The sequence below is a fragment of the Neopelma chrysocephalum genome, unplaced genomic scaffold, assembly GCF_003984885.1.
Source record: "Neopelma chrysocephalum unplaced genomic scaffold, ASM398488v2 Primary Assembly neopelma1_84, whole genome shotgun sequence".
In the NCBI taxonomy this organism is placed as follows: Eukaryota; Metazoa; Chordata; class Aves; order Passeriformes; family Pipridae; genus Neopelma; species Neopelma chrysocephalum.
This window is the reverse complement of record NW_020897746.1, coordinates 4,168,537-4,187,918: the sequence shown is the minus strand read 5'-3', so window position 1 is coordinate 4,187,918 and position 19,382 is coordinate 4,168,537. Positions and strand designations below refer to the sequence as shown.

Here is a 19,382-nt window from a genome sequence, read left to right as displayed (position 1 = left end):
TGGATTTTCTCCCTTCTCATGTTATGCTCCTACAGGTCAAGATAACACCCTGAGAAATAAAACAATTAACAAAGCACCAAGTGCCAAAGATTGACTCAGTGTGACACAGAACAAAGAGCACCTGCAGCAAGCACTGTGGAACAAGAGAAAGCAAACATTCAAAGGTGATGTTGAGTTGTACAGATCACTACTGATTCAGAGAGAAGAGGGAGTTCAGAGGGTCCAGAAGCAAATGTCAGGGCTGGAAATTCTCCCACCTCAAATGCATAAGGTTAAAAAAAAAGCAAGTGCTGGCTTTACCTGTCAGAGAAAACACAGGAGAAAAATGATGGGAGTCTCAATGCAGGTGAGTTGAGAGAATCAGTGAGAGAGAATCAATGAGCACACAAACCCAACCTAAAATTTCATGAGGAGGAACCTTGCAGAACTCACTGAAGACTCGGCAGAGCCAATAAAAGGATAATGACTTGCTAAGGCAGTAAGTAAAACAGGGAATGTTGGCTGGAATGCTCTGTCTAGCTGTGCTGAGAGCTTGTTCCTCACAAGGATGATCTGAGCAGGAAAGGAGACAGCTCCAGACTCATGCTCTGGAATAATACCACAAAGGGCAGAAAGCCTTTGGGGAAGAAGAGGAGTTGCTCTATTAGCATGAGCTGTAAAACTGGAAAGAATTTCTTTGGGGAAAAAAATCCGTTCTTCGAGTAGGAACTATATTTATTTAATTCACTTAACAAGTTGCTCAACACTGTGATAGCTAACAAATACAGTGTGGGATTATTTCCTTTTGTTATAGCAAAGTCACTGTGACAGATTATGCCTAGACTGATAGATTTTACTTGCTGTATGAATATTAATGATTTTAGTACTCCCTTCTCAATAGTTGTGTTTAACATATGTTTCCATAATTATGCATCATGCTGCACATAATGCACCTCTCTCTCTGGCAATAATTTTACTGCTGAAGATATTGTTATCCAAGAAAAGGGAAGGTTAACTGGCATGCATGCATCAATCTTGTGGCCTTCAATTAACATATTCATTAAAGTTTGCCATAGCTAAGAATGAACTTTATATGACTAGGTGTCATTACTGCCTCACATCCTGTACACAGCTTATGCAAAATGAATTGGTTTCAGCACAGTTTGTGAAAAGCACCAATTTCTGTGTTGAGAATCTACCACCACCCATCTGTATGAACCTTTAGATAACCTGTGACACACAGACCTGGCATGTGAGATTGTTCTTTCCTTATCAATAATTTTCAGGGGAGTTCTGAGGGACTTTGGTGGGACTTTGCATCAGATTGTAAATCTCATTTCGTACTGAATACCTGGCAGCACTTTTCTCCACATTCTTTTCTTTAGTCACTTCGAATTTTGGACACCACAAACTTGTGGAGCCTTCTCTTCAGTCATTAAATAGTGCTGTGAAATTTGTCATACGTGACCACAGAAAGGGAAGCTCATTGGAGAAGCTATTTTTGACTGTGCGTGTCTGCTCTGAGACTTAACAAAAATACCTCAGCTTCTCTTTCCTATTTAGGTACTGAACTTTCACTGAAATCTATAAGAAGCTCAAAACTGAAAGAGGAATTAGGAGCCTAATTCTTGAAGATTTTGGCCTTAGTCCTGCCTGATTGTTAATGTGGGCAGGGGTCACTGACTGTCTGGACCCTCGCAGAGTGAAAGGGCTTCTGTGCTTCATTTCTTTGTTTTTTTCCACTTCTAATTGCATTGTATTACTGATTCCCTGATAAGTTTTCAAGTGTAAAACCAGTGATGACCATTGTTTATTTCTATGTGGGAATCAAATCACTGGTCCTTTGTGCAAGGACCGAACTCCCCACGAGATTACAAAAAGACCAGAAAAGGAATAAAGCCATATCTAAGATACTTCTCTTTACGCTTTCTAAACAAATAGTGGAAATCATCAGTATTTCTACACAGTGCACACCTGGACTTGTGTATCACATTCCTATTTCTGAGCTCACCTTGTCAAGGAAGGTGGGGCGGTCCATGGAAGACTCTTTGGAGATTGGTGGTGGGCGGCAGCCAAGGGGTTTGGTGACCATTCCATTATAGTCGGTCACTCCCATTCCACGCTTGTCCATTTCCACCTTCTTTTCCAGCAGAGCACCTGCACAGAAAAGGGAATTACATTGGAAAAGGTGACACAGAGACAGTATGAAGTTGCCAGCAGTAGTTTTGAGAAATACATCTTGCTTGCAAAAGCAAAAGCAAGAAAATAAATATTACCCAATCGATCTGGATATAATAAAACTCTCGGAATCACAAAGGGTTCCTCTGTTGCTTTAAAGACAAAAAAAATTACTTACACAGATACTTACTCATGGCCTGATCGAGATTCATACTGTTGCTCTTCAAGGCCTCTTCCGCTGGCTCTCTCTGTCAAAAAATATGAATTATGTTAAGAAAAAGGTAATCACACTCATAGGATTTCAAAGCAACCTGAGAAAACAGATAAATCTCTTAAATACTGGATCTAATATTTACTCTGCAGCCTAAATAATGTCTGCGTGTATTTTTTTTTCTCCTTTGGGCAATTCCCACAACTCAGTTGTTTCAGTTTGCCAAGTACCAGCTCTACAAGGTCAAACCACACTGCTCTGTTTAAACGTCTTCCCATTTCCTATGGACAACTTAAATATCACGATGATTTTTCTCTAAAAAAAAAAAAAAATCCAGCTATACTCTCATTTGACCTGTTTAATAAGAAAAGGGGAACAGGAGTGGAATTATTACTGCAGTTCAAAGCAATACCTGTTGTCATTAAACTCTGAATATCAAAATATTCTAAATGCCATCACACAAAGTGTATCCTCCAGTTGATTTCAGAGCACTTTACTAGTTTACAGCAGATTTCTGAAATTACAGTCTAAGTGCAGGTAACAGAGCTGCTTCCTGACCTGAAGAAGAGACTGAAGATCTTTTTGTACCTACAAATCAAGTCAGAACTATAAGCTACCAAGGCTAAGTCAGAGGTGTCTGTCTGAGCACTACTCACAGGGAAGCCCATGTCTGTGAGCTGTTTTATCAGACGGTTCATGATCCAGGCCTCATCCTGCTTGCTAGATGTCTTCATGCCCTTAGTAAATAAATGGGAGACTGCATTAATGGGCTGGTTTCCACGTTTGTACTAGTGAGATGTACATAAAAGAAATGGTAAGTGTTTTTTATTAATAACACATGCTACTGAAAGATGTATTAGTACATTAATTCAGAAAGTATTGAAGAACCCTCCGAGCAACGCGACTACGATTCTCTTCCCCCAAAAGTGTAACAAATTTTATCTCAGCTGAATAAAGTTCAGTGTACTATTTAGTATTTGATTTGCCGACCACTGAATTAAAGCCACCTTTGAATTTACATATTTCATTTTAATCCTTGGCAGAAAAACGTAATGAAATAAAGCCGAAATAGTACAACACTTCCTGAAAAACATTCCCAAAAACAAGTTTGCGACCTTGAAGTTAAGAATGTTACTCAGTGTATTTTCTTAAAAACAAACAAGAGCGTCTAGATAAACACCTTTAAAAGATCTCTGTGCAGCTTTTCTATCACAAAATCCTTAAGAAGTCTCTTCCTTTCAGTTCTCCAGAAAGTACCAAGGGACAAGCGCGGATTTGTTTTGGGCTGCGGACAGTACAAGAAACAACCATACTTGATCAAATCACTGGCCTAACTGTTGGCTAATGGAACAACAAACAAAGTGGCTAAATGCATTCCCAATTCCTTTAAGTTACAGCCTGGCCTTGTCCTGAAATAAAGATTGTGCAATGGGAAACTTCCTCACACAATTTTCTACGTTCTCGGTTGAGTGCAGCATTAATACAAGTTCGCTTTGTTCTCACACACACACACACCCCGTACAGTTATCTGTTGGTTCCTCACAAACAGAAAACAGCTGGTTTTGTTAAACAAATCCATCACAAACTACTGCTTTCCCACCACCATGGGAAGTGACTGAAAGCCCCCTTAACACCTTTTTTCTTTCTGTTAATACATTTTCATTTTAGAATACATGGAAGCTTAGAAAACTTAAAAAAACAAAGGCAACAGCAACAAAACTCCCAAAGCATCTGACATGCCTTAATTCAAAGATCTCCCATTTTCCCCTGGAAACAAGGTAGGCTGTACTTGAACCACTGTAGTGGCAAGTTGTGCTTGGGTTCAGGTGTCAGAGATCTAATTTCAGGTGCAATGCAACAGCAAACTTGTGACAACTTATTCTACAAATGTTAATACTAATTCCACTCTTCCTAGGGAGTGTCTTTATTTTTGTTTTACCTTTTGAAGTCCTTTCTTCGGGGCATTCCCCCAGGAATTACAGGAGGAGCTGCTCTCTTGTGAAGCAGTATTATTCCACATATCTCCTTCTTCATCTTCCCACTGACTAGTACTGAGATTCACTTCATCCCCACCACTGCCCCAGCCTTCTTGCATAGATTTTGAAGCTGGAGGGAAAGAGGGAGAAGAAAAATCTTAATTTTGCAAAAATATGCCATATTCAGTGTGCTAACATGAGTATTTCCAAGAGACACAGAGGTTTATCAAATAGTTTAACTGGCATTAAATGATAAGGACGCCTTCTCTGAAGCTAGCAAAAAAGAAAAGTGCTCTAAATACTTAGAGAAGAAAAAAATCCAGCAACCACAAGTCCTGCTTTCCCCAGAACAAGCAAGATCTGTGGTCATGGCCACTCCAGTCTCCTAGGAACAGGGAACCAAACTATGACCACACACTTGTTAAATGCTATTTTGCTTTCAACGAATCTCACCATTTTAGCTGCCACATTCTTCCGACGAACAAACCCAAATTTCGAGGTCATTAACGGTCAGAAACTCATTCCCATCTCGGAAGAATGGAATCTGAAAGGAGCTCCTGGGCTGCAGGGAACGCTTTCTATTCAGTGATGAGGTTGTGTCCCCTCAGTCCATTTTATTCTGTTTACTCTGTTTAAAGCTGGGATTACTCATCTTAAGACCTCTCGCTTCTCCTTTTATGTTTTCTGAGCCTTCTATCTATCTCTCAATACGGTATTTTGCAGGAGTGAACTTCAGGCAACTCCCACAGCCAAAACAGAAGCCAAAAGCAATCACTGTAGCCTTCAGGGCATTCAGAGATAAAGGATTTTTATCGAATAACATGAGTTAGGAATCACGAAGCAGGAAGTAGTTCAGGATGTTCCTGAACCTGTGAACAATTGTAACAGCTGAAGAAAATACCCACTCCCTCAAGTATGACCCAACAGTGAGGTTATGACCCAGCAGTGAGGTTATGACTAGCTGTTCTCAGGTGTTGCTTTTCCTACCAGAATCAGTCCTACTTTGGCTGAACTCTGCTGCTTCTCATCCCAATTACAGGTTTCTTTAGGCACCTAGTCATGTCCTTCTGCATCTCTACAATTCCTGCCTCTGTACCATACTGCCTTCCAAGTACACAAAATTACTCTCCTTTAAATTTACTGGATTGATGCACTATATTCATATTTTTGGATTAATTTGGTACCTGGAGTATCGACAGTTAGAGGCAGCTAATGCAGCTCTGAGAATGAAATTAAGGCAGTCTCTGATTTCAAAGCGCAGAAAACCAGAAGCTCTGTTTGAAAACTGCTGGCAGAAACAAACCCACTTTCCCCATCTTCTCCCCCAACCTCTAAGGGTGTGACAGCCACGTGTGTACCTGGTTTGCACAGTGCTGGGGCAGCAGCTGGAGCGTTTGTTCTTCCATATGTCCCTGCCGGCTCGGCAGGATTCTCTCCCCACCCGGTCCCACTGCTGGGGGGTTTCCCCCACGCCGAAGTGCCATTATCAACTGCAGCAGAAGGGGACGAGGGCTCTCCCCAAGAAGCTTCGGTCTTTGTGTGGACAGCAGGCATCTCTCCCCAGCCTGCTGGAGCAAGGGAAGGAGAACACTGATGAGAGGAAAGGCTTCTTTTGTCACTCATTTCAAAGGTGGACATTTCACTAAAGAGTTTTTCTGCAAAGGACGCGAACCAGTAAGCACAGACAGTGATTCTAATTAAGTGTATTAAAAAAAAAAATCCCTTAGATGTGGTCCCAAAAGTCTTTTTCTTAATTGAATAGTAACACCAAGTGGCCAGGGTAGAAAGTGGTTTTTTCCACAGCCAGGTGAGCAGCACACCTGATCCCAAGGAGCAGCTGCTTCAAACGTGACTTCTCAGAGCGGCTTAAACAGGGCTCAGGGAGCACAGGCAGCAGGGCCAGTGTCCAGGAGACCCAACCCGAGTCAGGCCTTGATTCACTGAAAGATTTTAACCTATTTTAATTCCTTTTAACTATTTACAAATTATAAAATCTCTTTTCTCGTGCCCTGTAAGATGCTATTTGTTTGTTATTCCGGCTCATGGTTGACTGTGCTCCCTACATACCCCTTCAACACTGAGCCTCTACAGTATAATAATTTTTTATGGGAACTAGACAAGACTGCAATTAGGATCCACAGTCAAACCATGAGGAACAGCAGGTAGAAGTCACTGTTTTTCTAAAGAGTATTGCATTAACTCACTGAAAGACGTAAGCCACTATGCAGAAACAGCCTTAGTCTGGCTTGGCTTGAATGTAATGCGCTTAAATCCATATGACACGATTTTAGCCCTGAAGTTGAATGTGGCAGGAACAGCCATGGAGCTTCTGAGTCCTACAGAGCAACCCTGACCAACACAGCAAAAGGCTAAACTGAATTTACAACTATCATTACCAGAGCTTTTTCTGAAGAGGGAACTTGGATCACAGATGGAGTTCGAGGTACTTTCTAAATATATACAAAAGAGATGCATAACAAGCAAGAAAACAAGAACAGATACCTGATATTAACCTATTTTTCCACAATTATAAAAAATTGCAACCCATTACATGACAACTGAGGTCTCAACAAGTATTGCAGAATTCAGTCTGCTTAAAACTTCCCCTGGTAATTAGGCTGCTAATTCAGGAACTTGTTCTCTTTTAACTGGAGACAAATGTTATTAAGACAGGTATTTTATAACTGAAGAACTAAATGCCTACTTTGCCTCGGCAGTATTCCTTTTTTGCTCCCCAGTGCTCTATAAAAATACTCTGGAAAGGTTTCAAAGAGCAGGAACAACATTTTCTCCACAAACTGACACTTAGAATAGGTAGACAACGGCAAGGAAGTCACCACAAAAGAACTATATCTAAGAATACCTCAAAATAATTTGAACTAACCATTTCACTAAGCAACAAGTCTTTGCAGAACTCACTGATTTCCACAGAATTTCTGTTACCAGAAACTGCAGCAACATTCACTGCCAATAACAACTCAAACGTTGCCCAGCAGAGAAAAAAAAATTCCTTTCAAATAGATGTGCTCAGATCTGTCCATGGCTCCAGTGTTCCCATATTAGATATTTATTTTAGGTTCTATTTCTTGAAGCCACTGCAGCTCTCTCAGACACTGATCAAAGTGCAGATGGCACAAACCACGGCGACATGTTCAGGAACAAACAGCTTAATAAAACCCCTTCACTACCAGCAAGATTCACTCGGTTTTAAAGCATACTCCTGAAACAACCCAAAATGTCACTGTTTTATTAAAGTGATTTCCATTTGAAACAAAAAATACTGTGGTTTAGGCTCTGTCAATGTTATTTTAAGGTGTGTAAAGAAGATAAACTGGCAGATCCACAGATGTATCTAAATGAACCTCTGCTTAACACGACAGCTTCCTTGGTGCTGCACCTGAAATACTCATTTCAAGGTTTCTGCTTGTATCTTCAAGCCAACTTTATTTAAGGGAAGCTTTATTTGAATTTCTGCCTCACTACTCAGGAGGCAAGTGGAAGACAACTGCGTGTATTTAATCATATTGGCAGCTGAAAAAGATTAACTGCAGGCAAATGAAATAGAAACAAAACATCTCTACAGCACCAACCAGACTACAAGCAGAGACAGTGCAGAATACTAATATTTCCTTGAGTTCATGCAAACTATACTGGAAAGTCTACCTAATTCATTTATGAAATCATCCTTAAAACACAATTCATATATTAAAAAGCCAAAGTGTGCTACATTATAGAATAAAAGCCTCGAAAGAACTGTTCCTGCTGTTGCTTTTTACTATAAATTCAACAACATCGATTAAAGGCCACATATGTGTAAGGTCCAAGTTATTTTAAGTGCTTTTGAATTCACTGAGCAGTAAATAATACAGGATTACAAATAATGGAGGAACCAGCCTTTACTAAATGAGGGTAATGCAAATACATAAAAGCAAACAAAACAAATCAACAAAAAGGTTTCAAAACTATCTTACCAGATCAAATTAAGTGGAGGAAATTAGTAAATAAAACGTGAAGGCTGCTGGAGAAACCACCTGTGCACTGCAAGAATTAACCTGTATGTAATTCTGAATTGCAAACCTGCTTCCTCTCTGTGTAAGTACCTGCTGTCCCAACGTTACTATCTCTGTGCTACCTTTTTATGACTCCATATGATTCTGTTTTAGAAACTCTGAAGGTGAATGTAGTTACATTTTTGAATGAATGATGCAAAACTCTACATGGCCTCAAAACCTGAACCTGGCTAACATTTTGCAACAATTCTGCTTGGAGAAAACTTAATAACTTCTTTATGAAAATAATATGCTTTAGGCTTTCTCAAGAAAAAGCTCCTTAAAACCAACCCAGATCTGCACGAGTGTTGTTTTGCAACAGAATGAGCTCCATTAAAGGCTTCTTTGGCAAGAAAGTGAGGTTTTAGTACTGAAGCTTTTAAACATTGTTAGAATTGCAAGAAACAAAAAGATCACAGTGAGTAATAAACATGGACACATTGGCAGAGCTTTGTTTTATAGAAATAAAAACATAATTAACATTGGGCCACAGCCAACAGGAAATCCTCAAGGGAAAGTGAAATGTTAACTAAGCTGTGGCAGGATGCAGTTGTTTTCCCTCAAAATAACCCTATAGCCATTTGGATGGCAGAAATTGTTTTCCTTGAAGTTGTTGGTCCGTGATAAACAGCAGATACATGACTACGATACAGGCAAACCAAAATATTAGAACCTTATGTAGATAAAAAATGAAGAAATCAGGTAGAAAAGAGATTGTTTACTAATTAGACACTAGTCTGTTAATAGAAGAAATTAAGCTATAAGGTGTGCATGTACAAGGGAGGGGTTTATATATATATATATATAAATAAATAAACATATATATTTAAGAGCCACTTATAACCCTTAACCTTTCAAATCCTCATTTTCTCGAAGGGATTCCAGTTCATGCAGTGGAACTCCATGATTTCTTGTACCTCTCAGCATTCAGGAAGCTTTAATTTGGGTTTCAGCAGTGAGATCACTCTTGTGTGAAAATCAAGGGCAAGGTCTCTCATCATCACCTGGCTGCTCCCCAAAAACCTGGCTGTTCGTGGGCTGAGCTCCCACAACAGGGTTTTAGGTTTTCACGAGCATCCTAATTGAGCCCAAAGCTGAGCTGGTTTCAAATGCATTCTGATGGAAGTTCAAAGTAAGGAAAACGCATCACTTGCATCCTGCATTTCACATCAATCACAGGCAATGGCTGTCACGAGTTACCACTGAGACAGTGGCACAGGATTACAAAAGGAACAGAGAGATGTCTGGAGCTTTCAGATCGTAGGCCTGGGTAAGATTTCTAAAACTTAAGCTTATTGCTGTCTAGGAATCACAAAGACCTTAATTTTTTACCTAAACCCCCCACAGGGAAGCCTATATCATCTTTTGCTTTTCCTTTCCTCAGCCAGAGGATGGGTGGTTGGAACCCTGCCAGGCTCTCACAGCCTAATGGGAACAGGAAAGCATCAAGCCCACTCATCAGCACTTGGAGGAAGGATCTGGTGCTGTTTGGGATCCAAAAACCTCTTTTAATCATTCCTGTTTGAAAAACCTTTCTTGCTTCTTATTCCCCTTGTATCAAAGCCGCATGAAATAAAAGTGCTGGGAAGAATTATGCACAAGTAATTGAGATTAAAATCAAATCTAACTCAAACCCACCAGCTTCCTGCTCATCTTCCTAAGTAACTCACTGGAGGTTTGTGACCAAGCTCCTAGAACCAGAAAGGACTACATCTATCACATCATCTATCCCCTTCCCCCCTTTTTATTTCTTCTTTTCCAATAGAAGAAGAAACTCCTTAGAGCATTCTGCATTTTCATCAAGTGTGTACCAACATCTGCTTCCCATCAATAGCTTTTAAGTTCTGTGTTCAAAGAATTTGGAGAACTTCTGGGGATGGGTGACAACTTGAATAACAAGACTGTAACTTGGCCTCTACTTCTAAACTAAAAAAGCATAAACTTCAACCCTAAAGGGAACTGCTAATCCTTTGTGAACCCCTAACTAGTGCTGTACAGCAAAATTAAAATCCACTTTTTTGCTTTCAGGATGTATGACTGTGACATCTTACAGCTGCATCACCTTCCCTACTTACAGAGAATCCATAATTCCTTATTCACTCTACTCCGTGAATGTGATTGGCAAAGCACTTCATGACCCATGCAGATGACAAAATGCCCGTGGTAACTACACGGTCCAAGTGCTGCAAGATTTTAGACAAGCACTTAAATGTGCCCTATGGCACAGCCTCTCATGGCACTATCATGTTTTGCATGGAAATACTGTACATGGAAAAGAACTGTTGCCGGATGAAATTTGGTTGTGGATTACTGAAGTCTACTGGTTACAGGATTCCTGTCTTCCTTACTGCAGAGGCTGGAAAAGCAAAGCCAAGTGGAGAGGGAACTGGAGTAGGAAAAACGACAGTTAAACAGCACGACTCCAAGCTGCAGGTCCCCGTCTGTGTGGGAGGGAAGACACACACTACTTGCTTCCCATCTTTTAGCTGTCCCAGATGGGAGATGATTTGTAGATGTTTTAAGTCTGTGTAATTTCCACACAGACCAAGAGGATATTGCTCTGCAGCTGCCCTGGCACTGGGGAAACTGGGCCCCCTGCACTCCGAACGGGAAGTTAATGGGATCACTTGAAACTGCAATTTTTGCTCTCTGAGTAAGATAAGCACAAGGCTGGTCCTCCTTGGGCACAGCCACCAGTAAACATGGGCAGAACACAGCAAGGCTCAGGGGACTGCTCCTCGCTTCCATTTGCAGATTAGACAATAATCCTTCAAAACATTCCCTTGTTTGGCATTTATACCTGTACCTCCGTACACAGTTCTAAGTATATGGAACAAAAATACACAACAAAAGGCCTAATTTATGCCTGGAGCAGCTTGACCTCAGTTTTAATATCAGAACTATATTTTGAATTGTTCTCACTACTGCTCATTTTATACTTCCTTGCATGCTGACTTCAGTGTACTCTGAGAGCTGGCTTTGCTTATCTTAAAACATTAAAAAAAAAGAAATATTTTTCTTAGAATCTTTCTAATTCACATTTTACAAGATGCCCAACACTGTAACTTTAACGTGGTCATGAGGCAACTTGAGCAGAAGGTTACAGATTCATAAGCAGTTCTCCAAGTGTATAAACATATTGCTTCAACAAAACCCCTCCTTTGCTACTGTCCATTCTCCAGAGGAATCACTGCACATTAACACCACATTTTAAACTCTCTTTTCAAAACCTAAAAGACTCAGAACTGTAAGTTTTCCTCTGCAAGGTGTTAGATTATTTAATAGCATTAACAATGCATTGCTGTGTATGAACTGTTTTGCATGCACCAAGGTAATCCTCCAAAAATCACCTTAATGAAAAACAAAACCTCACTTAAACCAATCAAAAATTCACCTCCATGACAGCTCCACTACAATTCAGAAATCTGAATTCTTGTTCCATGGGTAAAGTTTTAAATATGGATGAAATAAGTTTAAAGTAAATTAATTATCAATCATGTATGTTGAACTGACCAAGTACAAAGCTATTTAAAGATTTCTCCTTCGGAAGCACATATTATTTTATTAAATTTTTTATTAAAATAACATGTGTTCCAATAACATTTGCCTCAACTGTTGAAATATTTGACCAGAGTGGGGAACACAAGACTATTTTTACACAGTCATTAGAGTAAATTTGAATTATTTCACAACATCAAAGAGAAAACTGTTGGAAATGAGAGAACAAATCCCACTTGGAAAAAAATGTGGTTAAAAAGAGAGTACTTAGTCATGACCAAGACGGAACACAAACCTGGAGACAAAAATCAGATGAAGAATTTGTAACAGCATTGCAAGATTAGATTAATCTTGGAGAGGTCTGTGGTCATGATACAGATCAGGGCTGCTGGTGTTAACTTTTATTTAAATACCTCCTCCTTAAGGATTTTTCTCATTTTTATGCATTTTTATTCCTTGCTGATTGTCCACAAGAGTACCCTGTCTTTGATTAGAAAAATTCCTAGATCTCTAAAAACTTGTCTTTGGAGCACAGCCGAAGTTAAAATAACTTTTCCCAGCCACCCTGAATATTAACGTGTTTAGCCAATAATGCTTTATGAGAATCACACAAAATCCAGGGTACTGGCCGTGCCTTGAGGTAGGGAGGAGAACTATTCCTTCATAAAAGAGAAACAGCAAAAGCCTGAATTCATGCAACTGCTAAAAAACATGTGTTGCCAAGAGATATGGTTTGCAGCAAAGAAACAGATGCAGACTATCTAAACAAGAACAGAGCCTCTCCAACAGGAACAGGAGACAAATAAGAAAGGTTTGCCAAAAGACCCCAAACTCTCAAATTAAAAGTAACTGGGGAAGACATGCCAAAATAAATATGGGTCCACCATCTAAAAACCTTCCAGGTTATTGACCAGACACTGTTTCAAGCCTTTCTTACATTCACTTGGACTATGGAAATTTGTTTCGGGTCCCATAAGTTCTGTCCTCAAGATGAGATGTTAGAACAGGTTCAGAGTAAAGAAATAAACATATTCTACGACATAAATACAGGATTTCTACCTTTAATGCGCCAACTACGCACTGATAGGACAGACAGCATTCAGTTAAGTGGTACTGGTATAAAGTACTTTGTAAAACTATAAAATCACTTATAAAACTATTTTCATACCTGGGCCAAGCAGCGGGGACCGGTTTGGCTGGGCACTTGGCTGGTGCGATGGCTGAGGTTCAACCATGTTGGTGTTGATAATGGTGCTAGTGGTGGTGGTGTTGGTTGTGGTACTGCTCTGAATTATAGGATTATTTCTATCCCACATGTTTACAGTCTTGTTGTTGTTGTAATTTGGGTCGCCCCAAGCTGAGGTACCGTCATCGATTTCCATCTTGCGGCGAATGGACGGTGGCGATGGCTCTTCCCAGCCAGTTGCCTCACAGTTCTCTTTTTGTTTGGCTGGCACTGGCCCACCAACCCACCCTGACCCCGTCTGTTTTACAGAAGCAGCTCCTCCCCAGTTACTCACATTGTTGTCCTGGGGTTTATTAGCCCAATTTTGTTGGGGGCCTGGCTTTAAAGATTCCCCCCAACTTGTACCTGTATTAGCCTTGCTGTTTGTGCCATTTCCCCACCCACTGGTCCCAGACCTTGTGGAATCATTCCAGCCAGACCCCGATCTATTGTCAGAATCCCATCCAGATCCATTCTTCTTCCCATCACCCAAGTGTCCAGGAACAGATGATGAATCTGTCCAGTCTCCACCTCCTGAAGTCCAGCTTGGATTTGATTTCTGTCCATCTCCCCAGTTTTGAGATTTGGGTTTCTGAGGTTCACCCCAGGTAGGTGATTTGTCCTCCTGATTTGCGGTCCCACTCCAAGCGTGGCCGCTTTTGGCAGCAGCAGCATTATTAACAGTAGTAGAGCTTGCTGACTCTCCCCACCCCCCCGGGCCATTTGGTGCTTTGTTGTTATTGTCTCCCCAACCTGTATTTGTTGGAACAGCTGCCGGTGGAGAGTTGACCCACCCAGATACTGAAGAGGTATTTGTACTGTTCATGATGGACCCATCGTTCTTCCCCCCTGAGTTTGAAGATTGAGTAGCTGCACAACCCCAGGCCTCTGTTCCATTGTCATTCTTCCGTTCAGACCTTGGGGACTCTTCAAATTCCCAGGCAGTGTTTTGCTTTACAGGGGTCTGTCCCCACCCCGTATTGGACAGGACCCTGGGGTCAAGGTCATTTCTTGGCAACTGAACTTGCCCTTGGTCTATCATCCCTTTGTCTCTCCTCCTGCCCTCTCCAGCCCCCTCCCTCCCAGTACTGCCTTCATTTTGACTCCCACCGCTGTCGTTGCTTCCTTCACTAGCCGTGGTGCCAGATGCTGCAGCTTTGGCCCAAGAGTTCATTTGTTCATTGCCCTGCTGCATGGCAGGGTTCGGACTGGTAACACTAGAGCTATCCCACCCTGTTGATCCTTTCCCATTGATGTCGCTATTGGAATGCTGGTTTGGGGGCTTGCCCCACTCCCCGTTGACACCGTTGCTGGTGTTACGGTTGGGGTGGCCCCAAGCTCCAGAATGCACACCACCAACACCTCCGCTGCCACCGCCCCTGCCCCACGCCAGGACCCCGGGACCGGACGGAGGCCCCGAATCCCACGCGTTCGCTCCGTTTCCTTCCTTTTGCACAGCACTGCTGGATCCGTTTTGTTTAGCACTTAATGCTGAGTTCACAGTGTCTCCATTCCCCTGACTGAACCCAGAATTGCTGTTTCCTGTGGCAGGATTACCTGGGGACATCCCCCACACTGAACTGCCCATTCCTTCACCACTGCCCCCGCTGACTTGAGAAACCGATGTTCCGTTAGCACCAGGAAGGCCTTGCAGGTGGGGCGGGATGATGGCCCCCATGCCAACAGCCATGCCCCAGTTCGGCAGTCCGTTTGTCTGCATTGCATTGATAGGGTTTGGTGAAGAGTTCATGGGGTTAGTGTTATTTGGTCCATCAGTGTTAAGGTTCTGAGGTTGTACGCTGAAAGACACATTCTGAGAAGTGGACGTTTGTGGTTCTGTGCTCTCTTGCGGCAGCAAGTTTCCCCAAGCACCCAAGGTGCCTGTTGGGTTCCCATTCTGGTTGCCCATATTCTGACCTATGGCACTGACTGGACTGCAAATACTGGAAGGGTTGCCTGCTCCCACAGTTCCTTCATGTCCAAGTACAGGCCAGGCAGCTGGATTGGCATTAGGGTTAAGGTTAAGATTAATGCCAGCATTCGAGTTGGAAGCACCCCAGCAGTTCTGACTTCTACCGTCTCCCATCATGTTGTCCATCTTTCCATCCCCACCACTGGCAGAGCAGTGAGCTAGGCCAGAGCTGGAGCCCGCAGCCACCCCCCACACCCTGGCCGAGCTGCCGTTGCCGTTTGCTCCACCAGCTCCAAGGGCACTCTGGTTAGAAGTGCTTTGGACGAGTGCTCCGTTGGCGCCATTATTGCCATTAGTTTTCTTTGTATGCCCAGTGAAGTTGCCTTGGGCACTCCCTGTAGCCATGCTACTGTTCTCTGAGCCACAGTTGGAGGCAGAGTCAGTGTCTGTAGTACATTCTGAGGCAGACTCAGTCTCAGCTCCGGTTATGGAAGGCCACGCTTCCTTGTCAGTCCTGTCTATTATCACTTTATCCCAGCTGCAGTTGCCTTCACTCCTGAAAGCGGGCTGCTGTCCCCAGTGGGAATTCTCATAATGGTCTCCCAATCCACTGTGGCTGAGATCTGAAAGGATCCAAGGTTAAAAATGAGTCCAGTGTTCAAGCCCTGCAAAAACCCTTTATTAAGTACTGTCTTACATCACTAGTTACAACACTACATTCTGCTGAAATCTAGAGAACATTCTCTAACACAATGCAGCGATTTTCCCCACCACAATAGAGCATGATGCTCATATTAATTTGTTTCTCTTTTTAATCTGGAAAAACTCTCAATTAAAATAATGAAACAATCCCATTTTAGAACAGAGGAAGTGTTTCATAGCCCTCAGTGTACCAGTAAAAATAATAAGCAGGCAAGAAAATAAGGCGAGCAAATACACTAATCCATGTGAAGAATCTAAAAAGCAAATTTGGAAAAAACACAGACGAGTATCTAGCAGACTCTTGCCATTTATTTTGACTCAATTCTCATTTTTTAGGGAAACACAAAGAAAAAGTATCCAATAAAGAAATGTAAAAATGTCTGCCTGCCTATTATTACACACACACCCCCACATCACATTTAACACACTAAATTCATACAGCATTTAGGTTTTCCACCCTTCCTGTAAATAAAGAACAAATACAGACAATGACCTTTATTGTTAGGTGCCAATTATTTTATATTTTATACCACTATTTTACACCACTATTTAATATTTTAGCAGAGAACTTGGGCATCTCTAAATAAGAGACAGTTTTGTCAAGAAACTTACCTCTCAAAGGTTTTACATGTGGTTTAAACATTCTTTTGCACTTGTACACATAGTCCTATTTCTCCCCAGCCCAGTGAAGAACGATGCTGTGCTGGACAGATACCCCAAAAAGCCTTTTCAGCACTGTCACATCCTCACAGATGCTAATCCAAAAAATTAAACAAAAGCTCTTGAGTTCATCTACTTGCTCACTAGGGTATGAAGCTAAACTGGGAGGCACAACACATCTCATGCTAAGAACTCAAGCTTTGGTCAAGTTTTTGCATTTACTTGCCATCCTGATTGCTCTCTACAAGATTATTCCTCTTAGTTTCTTTTGATGGGAATTTGATAGCAAGTAATTCAATCTGATCCAAGGGATCCATATGGGAGACAATCTCCAGAAGAGTTCCTCTCAACTGGTTGCACATACCAAAGTAACACATTTTGGAAGTCAATTGTTTTTATTTGCTGCAAATCTGCCAAAACCCGACTTTTGTCCTTTGTTATTTGAATTAAATGAATATTTTTGTGGGGAAGACGGATATAGTAAATCTCCCAAACAAGCTGTTACCAGTGGATGCCTAATATGCATTAATTTAAATCACAAATATTTTGGTGTGATTAGCTCTTCCAATTAGAGGTGTTCTGATACTGCGAAAAATTGTTCCAAGTTTAGAAAAAGTTCTCTCTCTCTTTGTCAAAGTCTTACTCACACATTTCACCTGTAGCTTTTCAAGAAAGGAGGGGGGGATAATTTGGTAGTCTTATGAAGATTCAGCAAGATGAAGAAATAACAAACCAAGTCATGTTGCTGCTTTTTTTAAAATTTAAATAAATTGAAGCAAAAGAAAGCATTTTAGAGAAAGGAAGGGAAAACAGTCTTAGCTCTTCGCCTTTCTACTCATGATGCCAGGAAAAGCCTAACATTTCACAAAAAGAGCTAAATAATCATAGAATATAGAATGGTTTGGGTTTGAAGAGACCTTAAAGATCATCTCGTTCCACTCCCTGCCATGGACAGGGACCTCTTCCACTACCCCAGGTTGCTCCAAGCCCTGTCCAATCTGGCCTTGGACACTTCCAGGGATGAGGCAGCCACAGCTTCTCTGGGCAACCTGTGCCAGGGCCTCACCACCCTCACAGAGCAATTTAACTTCTTCCATAATAACCAACAAGCGTATGACAAATCCAAAAGAGAATGTGAAAGGAGCCACTTGGATTTACCTCGATTCCCTCCCCTACATGCAATGACTGGAAAGCAAGGAAGCACGCTGTTATTCCTGGATACAGCAAACTGGTTACAGCACAGAGCTAAGCAAGCAGGTTGAACACTTACCTGGCAATCTAGATTTGCTACACAGGTGTTAAATGAAGACCAGAATCCCAGATAAGGCACAGAAGAGGAAGGCAGTCTGTGAAATGACTTAAAAAGGGTCAGCAGGGTCAGAGAAATGAGCCGAGGAACGTTCTTAGCAGAGCAGGAATGAACAAAGGGAAAAAAGCAGTGGCAGGCCAGGCCAGAAGATAAGAAGTTGAGCCAACCAAGGAATCAGATAAGAGGAGTTATGGGAGATTTTTTTCAACCCTGTGGGTGGTGCGATTCAGCACTGCGTTTGAGACATGACAGAAGGATTTAAAAGTGGCTTGAAATACATTGTTCCAACAAAAGGTCTTGTAAAAGCCAAAACCTGAGCTCCACATGCTGGTGCTGGGAGAAGGACGGCGCTGCCCGAGGAGAGCTGTGCAGGGCAGGCCCGGGAGGGAGGATCAAGAGCACCAAGCAAGACGTCTCCGTACTCACAAAAATGGCACCACGACCGAGAAGATGAGATAAAAGGGAGCTGCTTCTTTAATAGTTTCCTTTCTCCTCTCCCTCAAAGATGGTGGTTAAAGCAATGCTCAAGTTTGAGAGCACTAAGGAGACTGAAAATAAAGGGAAGAGGTAGGATGGAAGAGGAAGATGACAAAACAGCTAAGAAAGATGGCTGAGAGTTGGGAGCAAAATAATTCATTAAATAAGAGACCAGATTTTGAGGAGCTGCACGAGAAACAAGATGAAAAGAAAATTATGAGGGGGAAGAACTATAAAAAGCAAGGGATGTCCATAATAAGAGTAGGAAACGGCCAAGCACACCTACTCCAGACAGTATCCCACCAAGAGCGCTTGGCTGGGAAGCAGCGCACGCGCAGCTCAGACCCCTGTGCTTCCCAAGGGTTTGCAAATCCATAGTTACTCCCTTTCCTGTACCATCATAGAATCATAGAATAGGTAGGGTTGGAAGAGACCTCCAAGATCATCAAGTCCAACCCCTGATCCAACTCCAATTACTATATCATGGCACTAAGGGCCACGTCCAATCTCTTTTTAAAAACCTCCAGGGATGGTGAATCCACCACCTCTCTGGGTAGGCCGTTCCAATGCCTGATAACCCTCTCTGTAAAGAATTTCTTCCTAACATCTAACCTAAACCTCCCCTGGCAGAGCTTGAGCCCATGTCCCCTTGTCCTATTGTTGGTTGCCCGGGAGAAGAGACCAACCCCCGCCTGGCTATAACCTCCCTTCAGGTAGTTGAAGAGAGTGATGAGGTCGCCTCTAAGCCTTCTCTTCTCCAGACTAAACAACCCCAGCTCCCTCAGCCTCTCCTCATAGGACTTGTGCTCAAGTCCCTTCACCAGCCTCGTTGCTCTTCCTGAGGTTCAGATTATGCCCTCAACAATAACCACAGACTAATCTGAAAGTGGTGACTTTGACAGGGATTACAATAATTCCGTGTAGGGGACATGAAATCAGCAATCCCTCTCTGGAGCAGCAGGTACCTGTGCTGTGCCTTCCCTGCTCCGGGGGCAGTGGGATCACTCCAGTGCCTTCCACAAGTCACTGATTCACAAAATAGAGTAAAAATGTGTAATAGACTCACAGTGTCCAAATATTTACTGGAGCAACTAACACCAAAGGCTGCTGCTATAAAGCTTGTCAGAAACAGGACAGGTGAAGAGAATGAAAAAAAATATTCACAAAGTAAACAGAAAGCTGCAAAAACTGTGAGTTTGCTGCCAG

The 19,382-nt window shown here is 42.0% G+C and overlaps 1 protein-coding gene across 10 annotated transcripts in view; it reads right to left on the bottom strand.

Moving 5' to 3' along the window:
* TNRC6C (trinucleotide repeat containing 6C) overlaps positions 1–19,382 on the bottom strand; it is a 98,558-nt gene that overhangs the window by 21,212 nt on the left and 57,964 nt on the right. For 7 of the 10 annotated variants that reach the window (XM_027691311.1, XM_027691314.1, XM_027691308.1 and 4 more), the window contains 6 exons: positions 13,060–15,651; positions 5,703–5,912; positions 4,308–4,474; positions 3,025–3,105; positions 2,348–2,405; positions 1,991–2,136 (listed from right to left, as the gene is read on the bottom strand). In XM_027691311.1, coding sequence (XP_027547112.1) covers positions 1,991–2,136; positions 2,348–2,405; positions 3,025–3,105; positions 4,308–4,474; positions 5,703–5,912; positions 13,060–15,651 — 3,254 coding nt within the window. Of the gene's footprint in view, positions 1–1,990; positions 2,137–2,347; positions 2,406–3,024; positions 3,106–4,307; positions 4,475–5,702; positions 5,913–13,059; positions 15,652–16,342; positions 16,452–19,382 lie in introns of those variants that run through there. The other 3 variants (XM_027691313.1, XM_027691309.1, XM_027691317.1) reach the window with 2 other exon arrangements.